Source organism: Pelmatolapia mariae, linkage group LG16_19 (genome assembly GCF_036321145.2).
Source record: "Pelmatolapia mariae isolate MD_Pm_ZW linkage group LG16_19, Pm_UMD_F_2, whole genome shotgun sequence".
Lineage (NCBI taxonomy): Eukaryota > Metazoa > Chordata > Actinopteri > Cichliformes > Cichlidae > Pelmatolapia > Pelmatolapia mariae.
Genome location: NC_086241.1, coordinates 52,836,831 through 52,858,088, shown reverse-complemented (window position 1 = coordinate 52,858,088; position 21,258 = coordinate 52,836,831). Strand labels below are relative to the sequence as shown.

General features: G+C 39.3%; 1 protein-coding gene across 3 annotated transcripts; it reads right to left on the bottom strand.

Annotated features, from left to right (window-relative positions):
• Positions 1–68: 68 nt before the first annotated feature.
• On the bottom strand, positions 69–19,762 carry si:ch211-15d5.11 (oxidation resistance protein 1). Of its 3 annotated transcripts, none has more exons than XM_063498462.1 (16): positions 19,631–19,762; positions 18,242–18,464; positions 16,346–16,536; positions 16,000–16,079; positions 12,574–12,717; positions 11,926–12,099; positions 7,738–7,869; positions 7,464–7,648; positions 7,008–7,381; positions 6,757–6,916; positions 4,669–4,855; positions 4,333–4,449; positions 3,009–3,161; positions 1,959–2,054; positions 1,643–1,716; positions 69–1,498 (listed from the first exon to the last, which is right to left on the bottom strand). In XM_063498462.1, the coding sequence occupies exons 2-16, from the start codon at positions 18,340–18,342 to the stop codon at positions 1,363–1,365; spliced, it is 2,304 nt and encodes a 767-aa protein (XP_063354532.1). In that variant the 5' UTR covers positions 18,343–18,464; positions 19,631–19,762; the 3' UTR covers positions 69–1,362. The 3 variants fall into 3 exon arrangements, with proteins under 3 accessions (XP_063354532.1, XP_063354533.1, XP_063354534.1); XM_063498463.1 differs by having other exon boundaries at positions 11,926–12,096; XM_063498464.1 differs by lacking the exons at positions 16,000–16,079; positions 16,346–16,536; positions 18,242–18,464; positions 19,631–19,762 and adding an exon at positions 15,643–15,926.
• Positions 19,763–21,258: the final 1,496 nt, after the last annotated feature.

Sequence of the window (21,258 nt, the reverse complement as noted above, 5' to 3'; positions counted from 1 at the left end):
AGCAAGAGGAACTTAGAAACTGGACTGCAGAACGTAAAATGAATGAATCAGACGTTTTCCCATATAGCTTGTGTTTAAAACCAAATGTTACAATCTATTCACAGAACGACGTGACCACACCAAAGAACTTCTATTTTACTGTGTAAGCAGATAAATTTGTTAGGCTGCTTTCCTATTATGGCTCATATCTGTGTAAATCAGGGTGAAAAGACACTTGATTTGTTTCTTTAGCGAGGAGCAAATTTCTCTGTCTCTCTTCCCATCGTATAAACAGAACAGTTGGCATCTTTAAGTCCTAATTTCAGAACAGAAGAGCCCAATGATCTCACACACACACACACCCATGTGAAATATCTTGCTGCTTGGAGCCTTTAGAGGGGAAACTCCCCCAATATTCTTCTGTAACTAGCAGTGCCATTTGATTTTCACTTGTATAACAAAAACATTTTTTTAAACAAAAAGAATTGAGTTCTTCTTTGTAACACACACACACACACACATACACACGTTTAAATTCACATTGTGCTGATTTTTATTAACTCATCTACAGTACTGTAGAGTGTAGTTAAAGTAGATTGGTCTATCAGAGTAAGATATAGCCGAATGACATAATTACATGAATCTGAAGTATTGATTTTTGCATGTTCAGAAACCACAGTGGTGAATAGTGACAAATGAGGCTGTTAAAGTCAGAAGAAGTACAGATGATCTTCTATTCAGAAGGCTTTCTAAAAGCAGAGCTCCAAGTGTTCGGCGTTCATTTTAGCCGTCTGCGTCACCGATGAACGAAAAGCCATTAAAGTGATGATTAGTGGTTAAGAAAGGGAAGTGTTTGCGAGAGTTTGGGCTGTACACATGCAGTTCAGAAAGCATTGAAGTGAGGACATGCTTTAACTATGAAGGGAGACGTTTACACAATAAATAATGGGATATTGTGATGTTACCGATTCATATTAACAGCAAAGTGCAGTCTGAGATTTGTAACTTACTCCATTTGTAACTTAGTCCATCCAAAAATTAGGATTCAAAGAATCCAGTTTAGCTCTACAGTTCACTGTAGCACAACTTAGTTTGTCTGCCAAACCCACAGGAATGAGTCAGCCATTAAGCAGTCCACCCTCAGAGCCCACTCTGTGACAGTAGGCTGTTAAGGATCAGCTTTATTTCAGTTCACTTTGTTAAAATCCACAGCACTTAATCACATGGATTAATCCAGAAGTTTAAGGTTGATTGTTTTTGTTTATGGATGTTACCATGAAATGAAGGAGCTGCTGCACGTTTCCGCTCAGTGATAAATTCTGTCTCGATTAAAGCCGATCAGCAGCGACGACGTAAAACAAGCCGAAACGTCATCCAATCTCCTCAGCTGAATTTCCACACTTCTAGCTCCATGACTCGGAAGTCATCGGTTTCTGAAAGGCAGCAGTTATTAAAAGTGTAGCAGGGACTGCTACGGCCCAGGTATAGGTTCTCATCCACCCACAGACCGAAGTGACCACTGTGGAAAAAGAGGGAGACGGTGGTTAGCGAAAGGAAACCGACCCTTCTTGGCTTGGGTTGAAAATAAGAGCATTATTATTTTTTGTAAGCCACAGAAGTATAAAGTATGGAGGAGTGGAAGTCGAGAAAGCTAGTTAATTACCTGCCTCCACCAATAGCAAAACAATCCAAGTCTCCCTTAATAAAAAAGGAATTCTCTCCAGTCCACTTGAAACACTGCAGAAAGACGTCAGATAATCATGATAAAACTGCAAGACAGACTCACTTCTCACATTTATAACACAGGGAGTGTCTCTGTTTTACCTCCATCAATTCATTTTCCCAGGAAGCATCATTCATCACAACTCACATCCATACCTTCAGTCACACCATCCTGTTATTTTCCATTTTAACCGGTTTAGAATATATTTTCTACACTAAAGACAAAAAAAAATCTGGATGGCCCTTTAATTGCTTACCTTGAAGCGAGGATGCAACATGAAGAGAAACGTTTCTCCTGTACCGTAAAACATCTCACTAGGCCTCAAAGGGTGAGAGAGGAAGGCCCCAAATATCTGATTAGGAAAAGTCATAAGAGAAAATTAAAAAACTAAAGATATATATTGTTTATTTGAGACAGAATAGTTCATTTTAGAGCTTAATGGAGCCTGACCGATGTATTGGCAAATCGCTAGTATCTGCCAATATTTGCAGATATATTGGTATTTTCAGTTCAATTCAATTTTATTTAAACAGCACCAAATCACAACAACAAGGTAGACCCTACAATAATACATACATATATATTCATTTATATCAGCTGATGAATGATAAATTTAAAGACGAGTAAAGACGAGAAGGGAGAAACACTGTTCAACCATATTATAAGCTTTAATGTTTCAGAGTTGGGCACCCTGCAACCTCCGTACTGTAAATGTGTGTTTGGAACACCACAAACACGACAATCAGAATAACCAGCTGATCTGAGAGTTCGGCAGAGCGTGAAAAAGTAATTCAATTCAATAGTCACCTCAAGGCCTTTTATATTGTAAGGTAAAGACAGTACAATAATACAGAGCCAAGCCCGACAATCAAATATCCCAAATTAGCAAGCACTTGGTGAAAGTAGGAAGGAAAAACTCCCTTTTAACAGGAAGAAACCTTCGGCAGAACCAGGCTGAGGGAGGGGCAGCCATCTGCCACAACTGGTGTGGGGTGAAAGAAGGAAGACAGGACTGTGGAAGAGAGCGAGCGACTAATAATAACTAAAGACTAAATGGACAGAGGTGTATGAAGGTGAGTGAAGAAGAAACAGTGCTTCATGGGAAGCCCTCAGCAGTAACCTATGGCTTGTGGCAATAAAACAAGCACGATCATATTATCTTAACAAGTACTTATAAATACTACACATAACAAACATTAGGGAAATCTGCTGATAGTCTACGGATTTATCAGATTTTAAAATTAGCAAATATCGGTCATGAAAATCCTAGACTGGTCGGGCTCTAGAGCTGACAGTACATTTTTACCTCATCGAGCGCATCCTTGATGACAATAATAACAGGGGAGTCCGTGCCGCTGAGTTTTCTGTAAAGAGACTTGAGGCTGGCGCCGTGACGCGACGTGCTGTAAGCCAGCTGCCATGTGTAGCCAACTGTCCTGGGAGGAAGCTCCTTACACAGCTGGAAACAGATGAAAGGCGGGAAGTAAAATAAATGAAATGAACATTAAAAAGGGTGACATAGCAATTAAATACTGGAGATACCACCTGTGTGTGTTTTCTAGAAAAGGTTAGAAAACTGGCATGTATTCACTTCTGAATAATGAACTACCTGTAATAATAATAACAGGCATTGAAGAAGTTATGGTATCTCTTCCTTGTCAACCCCACAGGTTTTATTCTGCTCATGTGAATGTAGCGTTTTCAGTGGGAGAAACATTCTGTCACTCATCCCAGTCACTCCTTCAGCATCTGCTGACTACAGGTTCCCCAGCCTTATACTGTTGACTAAGAAAAGGGGGTGAGGTCAGTTTCACGATCATTAATATGTACACTTAGGCCCCCTCCTCGGTTCACAGATAGCCCCCCCTCCCCTGTCAGACCAGCGTTAGTCCCTGGCCATTGATCAATACTCAAATACTGTTTGCATATTAAGGATCATGAAACTGACTGCACGACCCATTGTCAGTCAGTTTCGGTCATTATGCACATGAACAGAAACATCTTTCTGGGAATTCCTTAACTGCATGATTGAGCTTGCATCAAGACATTTCTTGTCAACCTTTAATTAAGCAGAAACACCACAGAATGAGTGACACTACTCTAGGACATCTATATAAGAGCAGTGTGTGAGCCAACTCAGCTTTCTATAAATAGTCTCCTGGAGATACTTGGCCATAAAACACTAAGCAGTAAATCTAACTGTATTATACTGTCGCTTATGAGGTCAAACAGTTCTTTTCTTACATCATTTTAAATAAGATTTCAAAGTAAGAACACAAAAACCCACTTTACATTTATCTTATAATCTGATGAAACCCTTTAAAACTTGGGAGTACTGAAATGATTTTCAAATGCATATTTAGTTTCATCAATACATACTTATATTTACTTAAAAAGTCTCAAAAATGCATAAAAAAAAAGGACAGTAATTTCTGTTGTATAAAGACAAGCTGTTGTTTATCATAAAGAAACTCACTGTTTGTTAGCCCGGTTTTAATTTCTTTATTATGTCTTTACTTAAAGAACCTTTAACATCTTGTGTCCCCTTGAATTCTGAAGCTAAACCTAGATGCTCTTACATCATCAGATGATTAAAACTCACATATAAACGCTTGTTTGGTGTCACCAACCTCTCTGACGTGTGAAGCCTCCAAAATCTGGCTGTTCTCAACAATATTACTGAGTCCTTCGGGGTCTCTATCAACGACCAAGAGCGGCTTGTCTCTACTCTCCTCCATCAACACCATCTGCAAAAAAGACACTTGTACATTTGAAAAAGCTGTTTTTCTTCTAGAATATTCTAATAAAAACAAGTTTTTCTTTATCAGGAAACAAATGTTTCAACCTGCAGTGCAGGTTACAAACTTACAAACACGTTATTCTCCATTATCGGCATAAAAGTCAGACTGACCTCATCTCTCATCGTCTGCTATCCTGTGAGACCCAAACAATAATAATCCACTCACTTCCCAGTCGTCCCCTGAGTGTCTCTGAAGCAGCTTGTCCTCCTCCTCCTCCTCTTCCTCCTCCTCCTCGTCTTCAATGAGTACGAATTCCTCTTCATCACGGTCTCCCTCCCCGTCCTCCTTTCCTCCCTCGAGCATACACAGGTCTGGTCGGCAGTGTTTTAAGTAGGCGTACAGCTCGTCGGAGCTACAGCAGGGGGGAGAAGGCACTCGCTCAGAAATGTTGAATCGACAAACAACGACAGCTGCACCAACACAGTGAGAGCGTGGCACCCGGGTGTGGTTTTCTGCTCAGCTGCAGGCGGAGAGGTGGGGAACGCTGGTTCAGCAAGCAGTGCCGGCTTTTGCTCGTTTATGTGGCTTTCAATTATCCTTTTACTGCCGCAGATTTTCTGGTTGCATTGTTTTTCTGAGATTCAGCTTTCTCAGAACGGAGTCAGTGCTTCGGTGAGGATCGCTCAGTTAAAGAGTCACTGTTTGGACTGCATGGATGTTACATTTGAATAGCCGTGTGAGAAGTATCCACAATCATTTACTTAAAAGTAGTGATGCCACAGCATATAAGAAAATTAGAAAGAAAAACAGCAGTAGGGTTGAATTTAGTTACATTGTTTCTATTTTACTGCATCACTATTACTGATGCTGGCTTACGCACAGCTAATTGGAACTACTTCATACCATAGATGAGAAGGGTAAATGTAGCTGTGAAACAAAAACACTAGAATTTATGAAATGTGAGTAGAAATCTAGAGTTGACTAAAACCATTTTACAGATTCAGGTACTGGCACCAAGTCTGACCAACATCGTTTTATTATTGGATGCCACAGTGGCCCTTATTATGCACACACAAGCTGACAGACTGACACTATTTTTCTGAAGACAAAGTAATGTTTATGTGTCCATTGTTCGCTGAGTGGCAAAAGATAAGCGTACAAAGTAAGCATTTAACGAAGTGACCCTTGTTAGCACGAGTACAGTGCTGTCAAAAAGCACTTTTTCCTGATTTCTTATTTTTTTGCAAATTTGTCACACTTACATGTTTCATATCATCAAACAAATTTTAATATTAGGCGTTCTTCTGACCTCCTAAATAAGCCTCCAATGCACTCTCGGAGTAAATTTGGTATGCTGGCCACTCCTGGGAAAGTTCACCACTGTTCCAAGATTTCTCAGTCTGTCCATAATAATTCTTGCTGGAGTCCCAATGCCTTGAAAAAGACCCTTTGCAGAGTAATAGATCTCAATGACTTGGTGTTTTTAGATTGCACCATAATATGATGCTTTTGAGGTCTATTAGCCCACTTCAACTTTGCCACACAGGTTCTATTTAAGTGATTTCTTTATTCAACAGGTCTAGTAGTAATGAAGCCTGTGTGTGGCTAGTGAAATTGAACTCAGTTTTCCAAGAAGTCTGGTCGATCACAGTATTCAAGACTTAACAAGTGGAGGGCTTTACTTTTCACACAGGGTGTGAAATAATGTAATAATTTAATAACTTTCTTTTGTATTTATTCTGCTTATCTTTGTCTAATATTAAACTTTATTTGACAATCTGAAACGTTTAAGTGTGACAAATATGGAAACACATAGTACAGCTGGAAGGAGGCAAACACTTTTTCACAGCACTGTAGATGGATGACATCATAGCCAGTGAAAATAGTTGGCATGTCCTGTCTAGCTCAGAAGATTTTATATTATGTTAATAAAAGTTGATCAGTGCTTTATCAGTATCTGGAAATACGACATTGATACCTGTGGGGAAATTGATGGACAAGACTGTGGGAGCTGGAGAATTTGCTAAAGCAGAAAGACGAGGACTTGTGTAACAGAATGACGACAGGGTGGAATAATTAAATACTTTAGTTCTCTGGCTGAAGGCGCTCCTCTTAGTAACCTGGATTATAGAGCACAGCGGCGTGGGCTCGAGATTTAACGAAGAGCTTTCATTATAAAGTGCAGTTGTAAAGGTTAGGAGTCTTTAAAAAAAACTCTCCTGATTTGCATGACAAGAAATGCAGTGATTATTTTAAGTCTGATGGAGTTTTTCTTTAAATCTTTGATACTTTTATTAGAAGCGCTTCGGTTACCTTTCCTGTGACAGTGCAAGCCAGGTATCCCTTTTAGGTAAGGTTTTGGCTGGTCCCAGGTGAAGACCTCCGACACCCTTTTTCTTTCCTGCCGATGGCTGAACCCGCAGCCTCACAAACATCAGACCCCCAGGACTACTTGCCGATGACCTCTGAGGTGCTGTGAAGGAAACAAAGAGCAAAGATGGCCTCACATGAAAGGAATAACACATCTAACACATCCGCCAGACAGACATAATTCACATTCAGACCTGCAGTTTGATTTTTTACAGAGGTCTTCTCCATTTCCTCAGATTGCAGTTGGTCCATGTTCACTTTGCTCGCCACCTCTTGACTTCCACAGCAGAAGGTGGCAGCACTGCTCAGGACAGCCACTCCCAGGCTGCCGACTGATGCTTCAGTCAGCACCTCCAGAGGGCTGCTATCCAGCTCCTGTTCAGCTTCAGCCATATCCTTGCTCTCTGCCTCCTCATCTTCAGAAACCTCCTTGGTCGGGCTTAGAGCCAGTCTGGATAAATCCGCTGGAGCAGCAGACACCAGAGGTGGGCACAACTCCCCCTTGTGATTCAACTGACCTTGGTTTTTGGCCATTTTCAGCTTCTGGAAAATTTTATTCCCTTTTCTCCTGAAAAAAGTGAAAAAAAAAGGTTATACTGGCATTTCATGTAATGCGATATCCACCTGCTTAACTATGCATCCCTGCTGACCTCTGCTGAGAGGTGTTGAAGTGAACATGTGAGATATCAGAGAAGAAGGAGACAGATGCCAGATTGTCAACAGAGTATGACAGAAGGTACTCCTCGCAGCCGTGCTCCTTCACCAGAGGATGTGTCTTACACGGATCAAAGAAGATTTTATTAGAAGTCACCAGCAGGATGCCTGAAACACAACCCTGACAAAGAGAGACAGAAAATGCTAATGTTAACTGACAAACGTCCAAAAAAAGAAAACCAACCTTTTCAACCTGTTCTTCAGACTCACCTTACGATCAGTGATGTAGCGGCAGATCAGTTTGAGATATGGCATGGGCTCTGGTCCCTCCCCCTCACAGCACTCTGGTGGCAGAGCCAATAAGCAGAGCTGCCCATCAGGCATCGGTACTGCCTCCACATCCTGTGGGGATCGCAGGTAACAACAAAATACAGTGTTTAATAGAGAGTAAAAGGACTTTTAGTCAACAAGCTTTCTGGCTTTAGTCAATGTAAATGTTTGACCTGTTTCTGTTTTTATGGTCTTAAACTGAAGATAACATTAAAAGCATTTTATATCCGTATCAGTGTATCATTTGTCAGATGTTGCTGTTTGTTCACTGCCCACATCACTTTTCCAGCCTGTTCTCAGAGCTGTGATGTTTTGCTGCTCGTTTCCACAGTAACAGTCATTTGATTCATTTTACAGCCTTCTAGCCTCATGTTTTTCTCACCACGGCTAATAACCGTTTATTAGCCAGGGAAAAGGCCCATAATGAAATCTTGTTGTTTTGGGTTTTTTTAAAATTCATTACAATCATAATCTTCTTCAGCTTCTTTATTATTAATCCATCGTTTTTCACGTTGACTTGGCTCTGGATCACGTCATCATATTCAGCTTTGGTCAGGTCTTAAGCAAAAGCACCAATATCTGAGTTTCTAAATACGTTTATTAAAAACAGATCTGCAATAAAAATCTGACTCACAAAAAAAGCTCAAAAGGTTAGCACAAAAATGCACCCTGGGTATCAAAATGTCACTTGGAAATGTCAAAATATTAAATATGAGTCAATATTTTCATGCACATAAATATAAAAAGGATGGACATCACATTAATACACATTAATACCATTAACAAAAATATATCTAACACATACTTTGGGTGCTGGGGATATTTACAATGTTTTTTTTTTGTGATTCAGTTTTTATTTCGATTATTTTCACGTGTTTTTGATATATTGAAGTACAATTATAAGCATTTCATAAGTTTTAAAGACTTATATTGCCAAATAAATCTAATTTATGAGAGACTCAGTATTTATAATGTTGACCCTTCTTCTTATTAACTTCTGCAATTCTCTGTGGCATGCAGAATATCAGCTTCTGGGTGAAAACCTGATTGATGGGGATCTATTTAAGCATTATCAGCTCCAACATGCTAGAAAATGAACAGATTTAAACAGAATTGTCCCTGAATTGTTGGAAGAGAATGTTTTTTTTCAGTATGGTGCCACAGAAAGAAAAATATTTGGCTGGTTTGTTAAAATAAAACTCCACAGGGAACGTTTCGACTTGGAGTTCAAGGGGTAATGTGATGTTATGACCAGACAATGATTAACCCTGAGATGATCCTGAGGACATTTTGTGCCATTCCATTTTGTTATTTTCAAGCTATTTTGGCTGTTCTGAATGAATATAGCTCATATCTGCCATTACTTTACGATATTATTTTCTTTACATTTTAGAATTGTTGTCTCTGTTTCTTAAAATGGCTAAGCTATGCAATAAAAGGCCACATTTTATCCAAAGGACAAAAAATACCCCATTAAAAATAACTGAAAATGCAATTTTTGATCCCACATTTATCTTGACATCAACTAATGCATTGCTTTATGTTAAGATTTTATGCTAGACTACCGGCCTTCAATTGTTAACTTTTATATCTTTCCACCTACTGAACCTACTGCTACTGAAATGATAAATGTGAGCAGCTATTGATGTTGGATAATGGTGTGTGAGTGTGTGTGCGTGTGTGTGACGTCCATCTTCAAGTCTTTTCTCTTAGAAGACCACACTCTGCATTATAAACTAATTCAATAATAATAAACGATGAGTATCTAATTTTTGTTAGTTTATAGAAATTATTTTAGTTTTTTGGGTTTTTTAATACAAAACAGTGGTACTATGTAAACATACTGGCTTTTAAGGGTTAAAATAAGAAGAATTATAATTAATTTTGATATGTATATTTCATTGTGAACTATTTTTAAAAGACCGAGTCATTTAAAGTGGAAAGCAATATTACTATATAATATTTTTACAGCAGTTTTGGGGAAGACGGCGTTTTCTGTCCTTAGAGTAGAGAGAGTCAGGATTTTTAAGGATCCTCTAAGGGTTAAATACAAATTACATCAAGAGAAGCTGTTTTGGTTCAAAACAGCCACTTATTTTTTTGTAAGCATTTACTGCATTTCCCTCTGCAGCTACCCTGGCCTAGAGCTGGGCGATAGAACGATAACGATATGTATTGCGAAATAACTTTTTCTCGATAGAAAAATTAAACTATTGCGATAGGCCTCATCTCTCTTGTCCTCTTAAAAAAAAAAAAGAACAGCCAATCCAAATTAAGTAGCGCAGAGCCTAACCAATCACAGCCGCAGCGTCACGTCACGTGACTTGTTACGTACAGCACAAGTGCCAAGGCGCACATGTGTATTTGTTTTTGCAGCCGGGCTGCCCAGGTAATGAAGGAAATGAGTTTGCCGACTAGAGAAAAATCAACCGAGAGCGTGAGCGAAGGTTACCGAAGAAAAAACCGATGATGGTTCCAACGCCGGAGAGCTTATCGAACGGAAGGGCCATAGAAGTTCCGTAGTGTGAAGGTATTTCGGCTATTTCAATTCTGACAAAAAACAGAGTAGCGCGCACTGTAAATTGTGCCGAAAGCAAGTCTGGAAATACAATAAACCGGTGCATGCTCAATCTCTGACTGAAAGCGCTAATTCGTCATTCGGCTTTTGTCAGACTAAAGTAACTGTTAAAACTCTTTGAAAAGCTAAGCTATACAACAAGGAGAGATTGAGAATTTCCTTTTAGTTCTCAGTTTATTTGATATTGACAAAAGTTAGTCAATTTTGTCTGTTCTTCTGTAAAACGAACTAAGATTTATTTTTAGAATTAAAATTTTGTTTCTAAGTGGAATTGACAATTTAGTAGTCTGTTTTGTTTGTTCTATTTTGAAACTTAAACGATTTAGCGGCTGCGTTTTGTGTAGTTTGCAATATTTGCCTTTATTTATCTGAAACTGAAGTTTCATGTTCCTTAAGTACATCTACCCTGTTAAACATATTATGGGAAATAAATATTTAAATTAAAACAAGCTGCAGATTATTTCACATTTTACTTGTGAGCAACAGCACATTTAAATCTTACAAATATAGTTATTTGGCTTATATCGTGACATATATCGTTATCGCCAGAAATGAAAAAAACATATCGTGATATGAAAAAATCTTATATCGCCCAGCTCTACCCTGGCCTAATGTTTACACAACACAACATGTTCTGCTGCACTTATCGGCTGTTTATGAGGAGAAATTGACCCTAATAATTGCAATAAATGCACAATGTAAGAGTAAAAGGCTGATTAAAACTGTGATCTGGAGCCTTACAGATAAGTAAGGGTGCATATCACATGGCCTAAAATGCCTCCAGCAGCTGGCTCCTGGGTTTGACTCCCAGCCAGCTGGACCTTTGCTACAAGTCATTCACCAGTGCTTTTCCCACTCTTCCCGTCTGTCTCCACTACGCTCTCTGAAAAAGGCAAAATGTCTCAGACTACCACATTTAAGTTCTTACGCTTTCTTAATATGGCACCAATTCCTTACATTAGTCATTTCATGGTCCTTTCTTTACACTGTCACGTAAATACTTTTTATGATAAAAAGAAATCCAACAGTTCCCTTTGAGCAAACACGCCTTAATGACTGTTTTCTCTCATTAAACTACAGGGGACAGTTAAATGGCTCACAAACCAACTCAAATAAATTATACTTCATACAGAGTCCCATATTATGGTGCCATGATACTATCCCTGATTCAAACACTGATGCATCAGTTTTAAAATCGCAAATAGAAATGTTTATGAACCCACTCATTTATTATGGCTTTGTAACCTGATAACAGGCAGAACTGGAAACTGAAGTGGATTCAAAAGTCTAGACCCAGGCACATATGTTTCTGAACAATGCTACAAAGTCTTTATTATAATCTTACATACAAAGTAACTATGATCTCCAGCTATGAAAATATCAAATAGCAAAATATATCTGTATAAACCATAAAGAAGCATAAAAGTGGGCTTTTTTTTTACCATTTACTTTCACTTCAGTCACATTTTTTAAAAAAACAACAAAACTGCAAAGTCAGTACTCTCAGAATTGCACCACATGCTATTATTATCAGTTGTATTTCTGCTTACCAGTAGTTTGTCGTATTCTGCTTCTGGTGACGGGGACTGAGGCTGAGCAGCGAGTGGATTCAAAAGGTCTTGATCTACTTCCGCTTCTGGTCTCTCCTTAGTATCGGAATCCAGTTCTGGATGCGACGATCTTTCTCCAGGGGAAGTGTTTTTTCCTTTTGGGACGACCAGCTGCTTAAGAGAAAATGCCATTGTAAGAATAGCTGTGACGCTCACGTGGGCACACCGTGTAACACTGGAAGAGAACAGAGCAGTTCCTCATTCTACAGCCCTGCATTTTCCTACTTCTTTGTTTGTAGTGACATCTAGGCTCCATATAGGGCTCTGGATGTGAGGTTGGGCACTCTGTTTTACAGCCACAATATACCAATTTAAAGCATTAATATGACAACACTTAAAGAAATTATGACTTTGAGCCTATTCTTTCTCATAAAGATAAGTTCTGGTTGGGTAGTGATGCATATATGGGTTTAAGGTGGAGCAAAAAAAACAAAACACTTTCACAGGCAGGCAAGAGGGAGGCACTGCTTTGCATTTCAAATCAGCTGCAACAGGTGTGTCATTCTGATGTGTGTACACGCTTAACAGGCGCACCGAATATGTGAGTCAAATGTCAGCAGCTATCGTGTGCTTACAGTTGACACTTACCTCTCTGGCGATGAGGGTAGCAGACGACGAGGACGGTTTGGTTCCTGTAAGGGTGGACTGGTGACCCATGTCGCTCTCCTCCGTTGAGGATGCATTACTGTTAAACTTAGATGAGACGCTGAACACACCATCCCGAGGGAGACCCTGTGTGGGGAGAAACACAAACACAAGAAAGTCTCTGTCAGTAAATTGAAATCTGATTACACAACACAAGGAGAGGTCATACTTTAATAATGAAAGACATAAATGGGCCTGTTTTGGATTTGCCCAGTACACTACCAGGACCAAATAAAATATATAATTGCTCCGTATTTTGTTTTATTTGATTGTTTGTGTGTGTGTAGCAAAAGCCATTCGGTTCCTTATCAGAGAGTTGGTTTAATATAAATACAGCCTCCTTAAATGCACATGGGGACATCATTTGTTATGGAGCCCTCTGTGCGATTCCAGTTTAAACAAGTTCAAACATCAGTGAATCGGATTGAATTTCCAATAAACCTGTGGACACTCTCTCTCTCTCTCTCTCTCTCTCACACACACACACACACACACAGACACAAACACAAAAAAATCTATAATTGTTTGCAAGTAAGATCATCAATTTGAAACTGTGGGAGTAAAGCATAACGACTGTCATCGGCTGACAGATGGATCCAACGACCTAAATTTTATTAGTGGCGCCTGACATATTATGTAACCGTGGAAAATCACAGTGCTCTCGTGTGGGCGTGGGCTTTTAGCCGTGTCTTAGGACATGGACATGTACGCATTAGTGCCGGCTAACGCACAATAATTTGGCGAGTTGCAGCAAACATCTCATTAATACACAATGCCTTAGTTTGATAACTAAGTGTACACATAAGTGCTGTGAGTGCAGTGCATATTAGATGCAGTGGAGAAAACAGCGAATGCACCCAGATTTCAATGTATATCAATCGGTCTTTATTCCAGAAACTTGGCCCGTGGAGATGAAAAAACTCATAAAAACACAAGAAACAAAATAAAAACAAACAAAATACACCCCAAATCGCCCTCCCACACACAGCCAACTACATCTGTGTCTCATCAACAAAGACGGATAACGTATGTGGTTTCAAACCTCATATCCATTGAGCCCACATTCTCATTCTCAGAGGTGTTGAGCCTCCAAATAAACTTATACATGAGACTTCTAAATAAAGCTTCAATTGTACTGACTCCAGCCGTTACAAACATCTCACTTGCACTGAGCCACCTCAGTTTCTTCAATAATAACCTCACAGTGTCATTATGAGCTACCTGAAGTTGAAGCGTGCTTTCCTGTAGTTCTCCATCTGCTGTTTACAGAGGTGAACAATATGCTGTAATTAGAGAGATCTTTGCAGTATCTTCACACGCATTTCATGTATATGTAATCTGGCATTGCCTATAAACATAATCATCACCTCCCATTTGATCTGTAATAACATGTACCAGATCTTTTTCCCTATTATCTGAAATGCTAAACGCCTGTCCTCAACTTCTTTGACATACATCAGCATAAAGATTTAAAAGAGCTGGGAACTAAATCTCTCCTTGTCCAACTCCATTGTTCACCGCTAATAAAGCTGAAACGCTGTCTCCTGACTTTACTCGAAGCTGCTGGTTGGCATGAGAATAAGCCACAACTCTCATGATGTATTTTGGTAACCTCTTTGAAAACAGAGAAGTCAGCCTAATACTGGCATATTTATGACGCTTGACAAAAATATGATCATAACCTTCATGCTTTATTACCTGGTAGCTCAGGTATAGTATGTGCCCTAATGACCATGAAGTCAGTGCTTTCAGTATTATCCACCTTCTACAGCTCACTAGGAAAACAATTAAATAAGGTGCTATAATGCTTCGGTCATCATGCAACGATGTTATTTGTTCCAGAAATCCCTTCGACTGTATTTTGAAGCGATATCCTGCAGTTACTACAAACTCTCACCTCTTTCCAGAAACAAGTCATATTGTTACTTAGTAGCTTCTCCTTCAGCAGATCAGCTTTTTTTTTTACAAATAAAATGGACTGCATATTTATACTTAGCATTGGTGAGCTTCTTATCCTCAAACACGGACACCTGTCAGGGTACATCAGCTAAAACCCATTTATGAGCTTCAGCATGATACTCTGCTACATATTTATTCCAATCAGATGTTACGTATGTCATTTTTATGTTTGCAGTTGGGCTTACTGTCTTCATGCAAAGCACTTCTATAAAGAAATGTCAGTGTTTAATGTGATCTTTAATGTAAAGTACACATTTCTTATCCATATCCTTACTGATCCCGTTTCTATATATCTGTGAAAATTTATCATTAACAGAAAAAAGAATGAAGTACCCATAAATGCACACAGCTGGCTCCTTTGTGAAGCTGCAGCTATTTAATAAACTAAGCCAGCTTTTTAGAAAAGCCCAGATTTGGATCAAAAAGTTCAAGGCTCCCTGTTAAAGGAATGTCTAATCACATGGACGCCTAGACACCGATCAAACTGTCAAAGGTTTTATTGTGTGAGGTTAAAATATGTGTTCATATGAGATTATAGGTACAGGTAGGTGTGGTGTATGCTGAACTGAATCAGGTGACGAGTACACTACAGCACTTTTTAATCTGTGTTAAAGACACACTTCTATGAAAAAGCCACTCCTAGAGTGACACATATATGTGGAGAGCTTGTGTGTCCATTTTGAGTTTATGTAAGTTGTTAATAAGTGTTCAGAGGACTGGTCAGATCTTAGAACTAGCAGGTCTCAATTAGCTCCTTTATTTGGTTTATCACCCCTGATAATACATGTTTAGTCTTTTAGCCCTCTACACATTAAATAGAATACAATTCAACTCTCTCCCAGTGTGATTTAAATGACCAAAAAAAGAAAACTGCACTATATCAAAGCATAACAGCATTTAAAATAAATACAGAGCAAATTTAATTTCAATGAAAACAAAGGAAAGGATTAAAAGTGGGAGAAGGCAGAGGGAGGACAGACAAACAAATATTCTCATCTTTTACCTCATTGCTACATGCTTAGTCATTCGATTTTAAAATCCAAGCTGACAAACCTTAGAATGAACGTCTGAGAATGTAATCCTTCTGTATTTGTTGCAGAAGCTTTTAAACAGACTCTCTTTGCCCATGGCGTCTGACAACAGCTGAGCGATTTCTGATTCTCAAAGAATCTGACTCTCAACTCATCGCTGAACCTTGGACAATCTTTATCAAATTCTCTGAAGACCATAAATTATGAAACCAATTACTACCCTCAAGCTGCTAACTCTGGGACACCCAATGATATAAAGTTACATAAATCAGCCAATAAATCCATAAATTCCTAATTTTCTCTTCCATATTCCCACAGCTGTGTGCCTCACCACCCACAAGAAGCCAAATAAAGTTTAAAAGAAAACCATGTGACTCACCCTGCTGCTTGGGCCGTCACCTGACGATCCGCCCACTTGCTCCTTTGTCACTACAGTATTGTTCAGATCCCATGAAGTCCCTGTGTGGAAAAAAACACACATTTGTGCCGTGCCATTCTGGTATGATAAAGCACTCCGAGCAGCAGCAGAAGTATGAGGAAGCAGCTTAATATCAGAGTTACTACAAGTCTGCTTGAATACTGGTTTAAGTAATGAACATGAACCAGCCAGCAGGCTCTACATGTCAGTTATAAAATGCTTATTCAAGCTGCAGTTCTTCCAGGAGCGCTTTGCTTCTACATGATGTAAACAGCCTGCCTAAGAATATCGAACACTGCAGGAGTACCTGCCAGGTAGTACTGCCGCAGCTTAGGGTTTCTGATGTGCGGGATGTGGTTGAGGGGTCGACACACAATTGTCTGGTGCTGGCTGCTGGTTGTAGCCTCCTGCAACACTCGGCCCGATGGTTGTGTCTCCCAGGGCCGTTTTGCAAACTGTGGAGGCTGAGAGACACCAGCAGGCAGCTTGGATCCCAACCTGAGGCACAGAGAATCAAAGACAGATTTAATGCCTTTATATTAAAGCTCGGCAATGTTTAACAAGGCTCTATACTAACACGCCAATAATCCAACTAATATTTGGTTAAATGTAACTTGATCAAACATTTTAGTAGCCGCCAAGAAGGTTCTTGCATAACTCTGGGGGGATCTTTGACCACTCTTCTTGGATGAATCAGTAGGATTAACTTAAATTTGTTGGTTTCCTGGCACAGATTCAGCTTTTAAGTATAGTGCACAACTTTTCAGTAGGATTGCAGTCTGAGCATTGGGAAAGAAATTCCAGAAGTTTAATGTTAGCCTACTTTAGCTATTCCAAAACCAGTTTTGATGTTTGGGATCACTGACCTGCCGGAACACCCAGTTGTGTCCAAGTTTCAACTGTCTACCTGTTGATTTGAGGAGAAGGTGAAGAATTTGGAAGTAGTCCTCTTCCTTCATTATTTCATCCACTTTGTACAGTGTACTCGTACCACTGGCAGCAAAACACCCCCAGAGCATGATGCTACCACCACCATGCTTACAACTGGTACAGTGTTCTTAGTGTTCTATTCCTCCAAACATGCCTCTTGCCATTGTGGCCACAAAGCTTAATCTTTGTCTTGTCTGACTATAAAACTTTCCTCCACTGTGGACAATGACACTGATATTCCAGCAGTTTCCAGTTCATCGCAGGCTTAAGCCTTATTGGTTCCTGTGTAGTTCCTGAACATCCTAACCAAAGTCAATTTAGGCAACAATTTAGGTCTTCTTCCAGACTTTGGAAAAAGTGGTGACATATCTCAATAACATCTACTTATGCACAATTGTTTGAAATGATGATCGTGAAATCTGCAATTGTTTAGAACTCTGCTTTCTAGGTCTTCACTGAGTTCCTTGGACTTCCCACTGGTCTGAGCCTGTCAAACAAATCTTTTTTTATTGCTAACAAAGAGAAACTACCAGGTTTAGTCAATCATGATCACCAAGGAGAAGTTAATAGGCCTTGGCCTTCAAGTTTAATAACACTGTAGAACTTTCAGCACCACTTATTGAAAAGTGTATGTGTATAGTTGAATCTTTATGTTTACTTTTGACCCTGTCTGGATTAGAGAATCCAAAATATCTTCAACCTTGTGACCCAATTCTGGCTTTTTAAAGTAATTTAAGAAGTATGATGTCCAATTATTCCATCCTGGAAAAAAGAACCGTTCTAGATATAGTTAAAAGTCAAAACTTACCATGACATTAATGCCCATAATGGGTGGATGTAAACATCTAACCACAAATGTATGTAACCAGTGGCCAAGAATGAATATTAACACTCAAATATAAATTATATTTTAAGGTGGACTTTCCCTTTAACAGCAGGGACTCAAAGATTGTGTTGTTTAGAGTATCTGAAGTGTGAATAACAGACTACAGCAGCGTTCACAGCCAGTTATTTATAGGGGAGTAGGAGTTGTCTTTGCAATGGCTAGAGAAGAGACTGAAAGAGTTCCTGGCAAGATGCTATGGCTCTCACCCACATGATGTGACTGAGCGTGGAGTTGTTGGAAATTTGCATTTTGGGATTCTGTTTAGTAGTCAGGCATCACACGCAAGGACTAAATTGTAGCACACTCAAGCTAATATCAGTCAAACATATCACAGACATGCTTTCTTCTTTGCTTTCTTTCCAGTAATCCGAGTATTAGAGGCCTGACCTGGTCTTCACATTGCCGAAGTAGCTAGTCCTCGCCTTGTCTCTCTGGGGCTCACGGTCCATGGCTCCTAAAGTCCCAGGCCTCCTCACAGACTGAGCCATTTTCTGTTTTTCTTTAGTCTGTTGCTGGCAGCAGTGGCAGATGCAGAGGGACGAGTGGCTCAGCTGGCATCCTTCCTCCTCCTTTTATTCCCCATGCCTACCTCCTGCCCCAGTTATGGCACCTACACAAGACAGCAATAAAGTCAGAAAATGTGGAGGGATTTTACAAGCATCCACCTAATTATGAAAGAGAGATGAGGGAAGCAAAAGCCTACATTTACAACTGACCCTAGAAAGAAGTGAGATACACATTAACAGGGTTAATCCAAGCAGGAGAAATGTTTGGCACACTCTTAAATAGGTTGCAGCCTGAACAAAATGATAAGACCTGGGAAGAAAAGAGCCATTTAAATCTTCAAATCAAACAAGCAGAGCACAAACTTATATGATGCCTCATCAACGGCCAGTCACATGCTACTATAGCCCTGTTATAGGTCAACTATCACCGTAGAAAGAACGCAACAACATAAGCACTGAATCTAAAAAAGGTTGACTTTTTATGCAGTCAGAACAGTGGGATATTGCAACACCGAACTGTATTAATGTTTTCCTTCACCACAGTCTTTCTGCTCAGAGAGATCTATAAAGTAAGGTTTCACACACTCTCTGACTTATTAACCCTCTATCCTCTGCCAGTGGCATACTAGGAGATAATAAAGGGCGAGAATACGCAAGGGAAGATTTCCAGTTCAATAAAAATATCCATCAAAATATGTGCTTACAGTCAATAGGAACTATAGTGGTCAAAGATTGCTGACCAGCTTACCATTTTGTTTTGCATTTCTGTAACTATGTAAAACAGGATATTATTATGCAGGAATGTCCTCATAGATGGATCAGATAATGTATGTGCTGGCTTTTTAGCTGGGGAACGCGCTACTTAGACACTACTTAAAATTATGTTCACGTCGTAACATATGCACCATTGTAGCTACAGCCTAAATCCTGCATTTCATGTGGCATGCCAAAGCTCACATCCCTGAGCGATTAGTTATTTGTTATATCTGAATTAACGGCAACAGCAGCGTTAGCTAGCTTAGCTTTGTACTGCACACTTTAGGAACATTACACGATCATAGGTTAAAAGAAACGATAATAACATGCTTCATGTAAATGTTTAAGGTGTCATTATCAGCGTGGAGGAAGTAAGCATTTGAGACGACATCACAGAATCATCAAGACAACGGCTATGGCAAAAATATATATATTTATATACATTAGCGGCAGATTTGGGGGAGATGGGGGATATATAGGAGCAGCAGGTTAACCGAGTGTTGTCTTCACTGACCTGTGTCTAGCCCAGGGATGGAGACGGGTGGCGGTCATATGAGCGCGTCTTCATATTGCAGTGTTATGATATCACTGCAGACAACAGTAACAAGTTCCGCCCTGTTCCCCGGCGTCGCGCCGATTCACAGCTACCTGTCAAGATTGTTCCTCCACCATCGGCAGGCAACGGCGAAGGCGGAAGTATGTAGCAGGGAAACATCTTGTCTTTTTACCGCATCTTTTCTCATCGCTTCTGAGACAGAGGACTAGTTAGTCCAAAGAACCCTTAGAATACAATACTACGTATGTATTTATATATAAATACAGGCATATGTATTTCTTAAACAATATTATAATTAAAGAGTACTCTTTTCTAAAAACAAATATTATAAAAGATTACTGTTTCCCTGAAATAAAGTAGGGAAATACAGTATGCGACAACAAAACAACAATAAAAGACAAAATATTTCCTACTTACCTGCACATGGTTAAGCTTCACAGCAAAAACAGAACAAACAAAACAAAAATTAATGTAATCAATTTATAAAAAATATAATGCAGGTAACCACTCACTGGTCACTTTATTAGGTATACCTGCTAGTCCAGAACTGTCTTAAATACTTCATGGTACAGATTCAACAGGGTACTAAAAACATTCCTCAGATTGACATGACAGCATCTTACAGTAGCTACAGATTTGTTAGCTGCACATCCATGATGCAAATTTCCTGTTCAACCACATTCCAAATGAACTGTATTGAACTGAGTCTGTCTGTGTGTTAGTACAGTGAACTCAATGTCATGTTCGAGGAACCACTCTGAGATTATTTGTGTTTTGTGACATAATGTGTTATCCTGCCAAAAGCAGACATTAGAAAATGGAAACACTCCCGTCATGGTCATCAACAATTACTTAAGTAGGGTGGTGTTGTGTTTAAAAGAGGCTCGCTCAGCTGGCATGAAGTTACCCAAAGTGTGCTATCCCTCACACCATTACACCACCATTAGCAGCAACCTAAACTATTGATACAAGGAACAATAGATCCATGATTTCACGTTGTTTATGTTAAATTCTAAAACTGGAATGTTGTATCAAAAACTGAGAGTCATCAGATGTTGTATCCCAGTCTTCTATTGTCAAGTTGTGGTGAGTCAATATCAAATGTAGCCTCATTTTTTTTGTTCTTAGCCGTCAGGAGTGGCCAGCTGTGGTCTTCTACTGCTTCAGCACATTTGCTTCAAGGTTTAGTGCTTTTGGAGATGTTCATCTGCATACTTTGGTTGTAACCAGTGGTTGTTTGAGCTACTGTTATATATATATATGTGTATATATATATATATATATATGGTTGTGTAGGAACCCCCACCACCCAGATCAGCAGTTCAAACTTTTGGCACAAACATCCATCCTATGTTCATGTCACTTAAAACATCTTTTTTTCTTCCCCATTCTGATGTTTGGCTTGAACATCAGCAGGTTATTTTAATCATGTCTAAATTCTTAATTGCATTGGGTTTTAAACATAAATGAATACGGGATGTTGAAATACACTACCTTATACTGAGAAGTACTTTTTGGCCACTTATATCATTGCATTGTGCAATCCATAATCAACAACAAATAATCAGACTTTTGTAGTAAATAGC

Excerpts from the sequence above, each read along its gene's own strand:
- si:ch211-15d5.11 (XM_063498462.1), bottom strand. The coding sequence starts at position 18,342 with ATGGCTCAGTCTGTGAGGAGGCCTGGGACTTTAGGAGCCATGGACCGT. Across the intron at positions 3,162-4,332 it reads AGGCTTCACACGTCAGAGAG|CTGTGTAAGGAGCTTCCTCC; the intron begins GTTGGTGACACC and ends ATCTGTTTCCAG. Across the intron at positions 1,499-1,642 it reads TTTGCTATTGGTGGAGGCAG|TGGTCACTTCGGTCTGTGGG; the intron begins GTAATTAACTAG and ends CTTTTTCCACAG.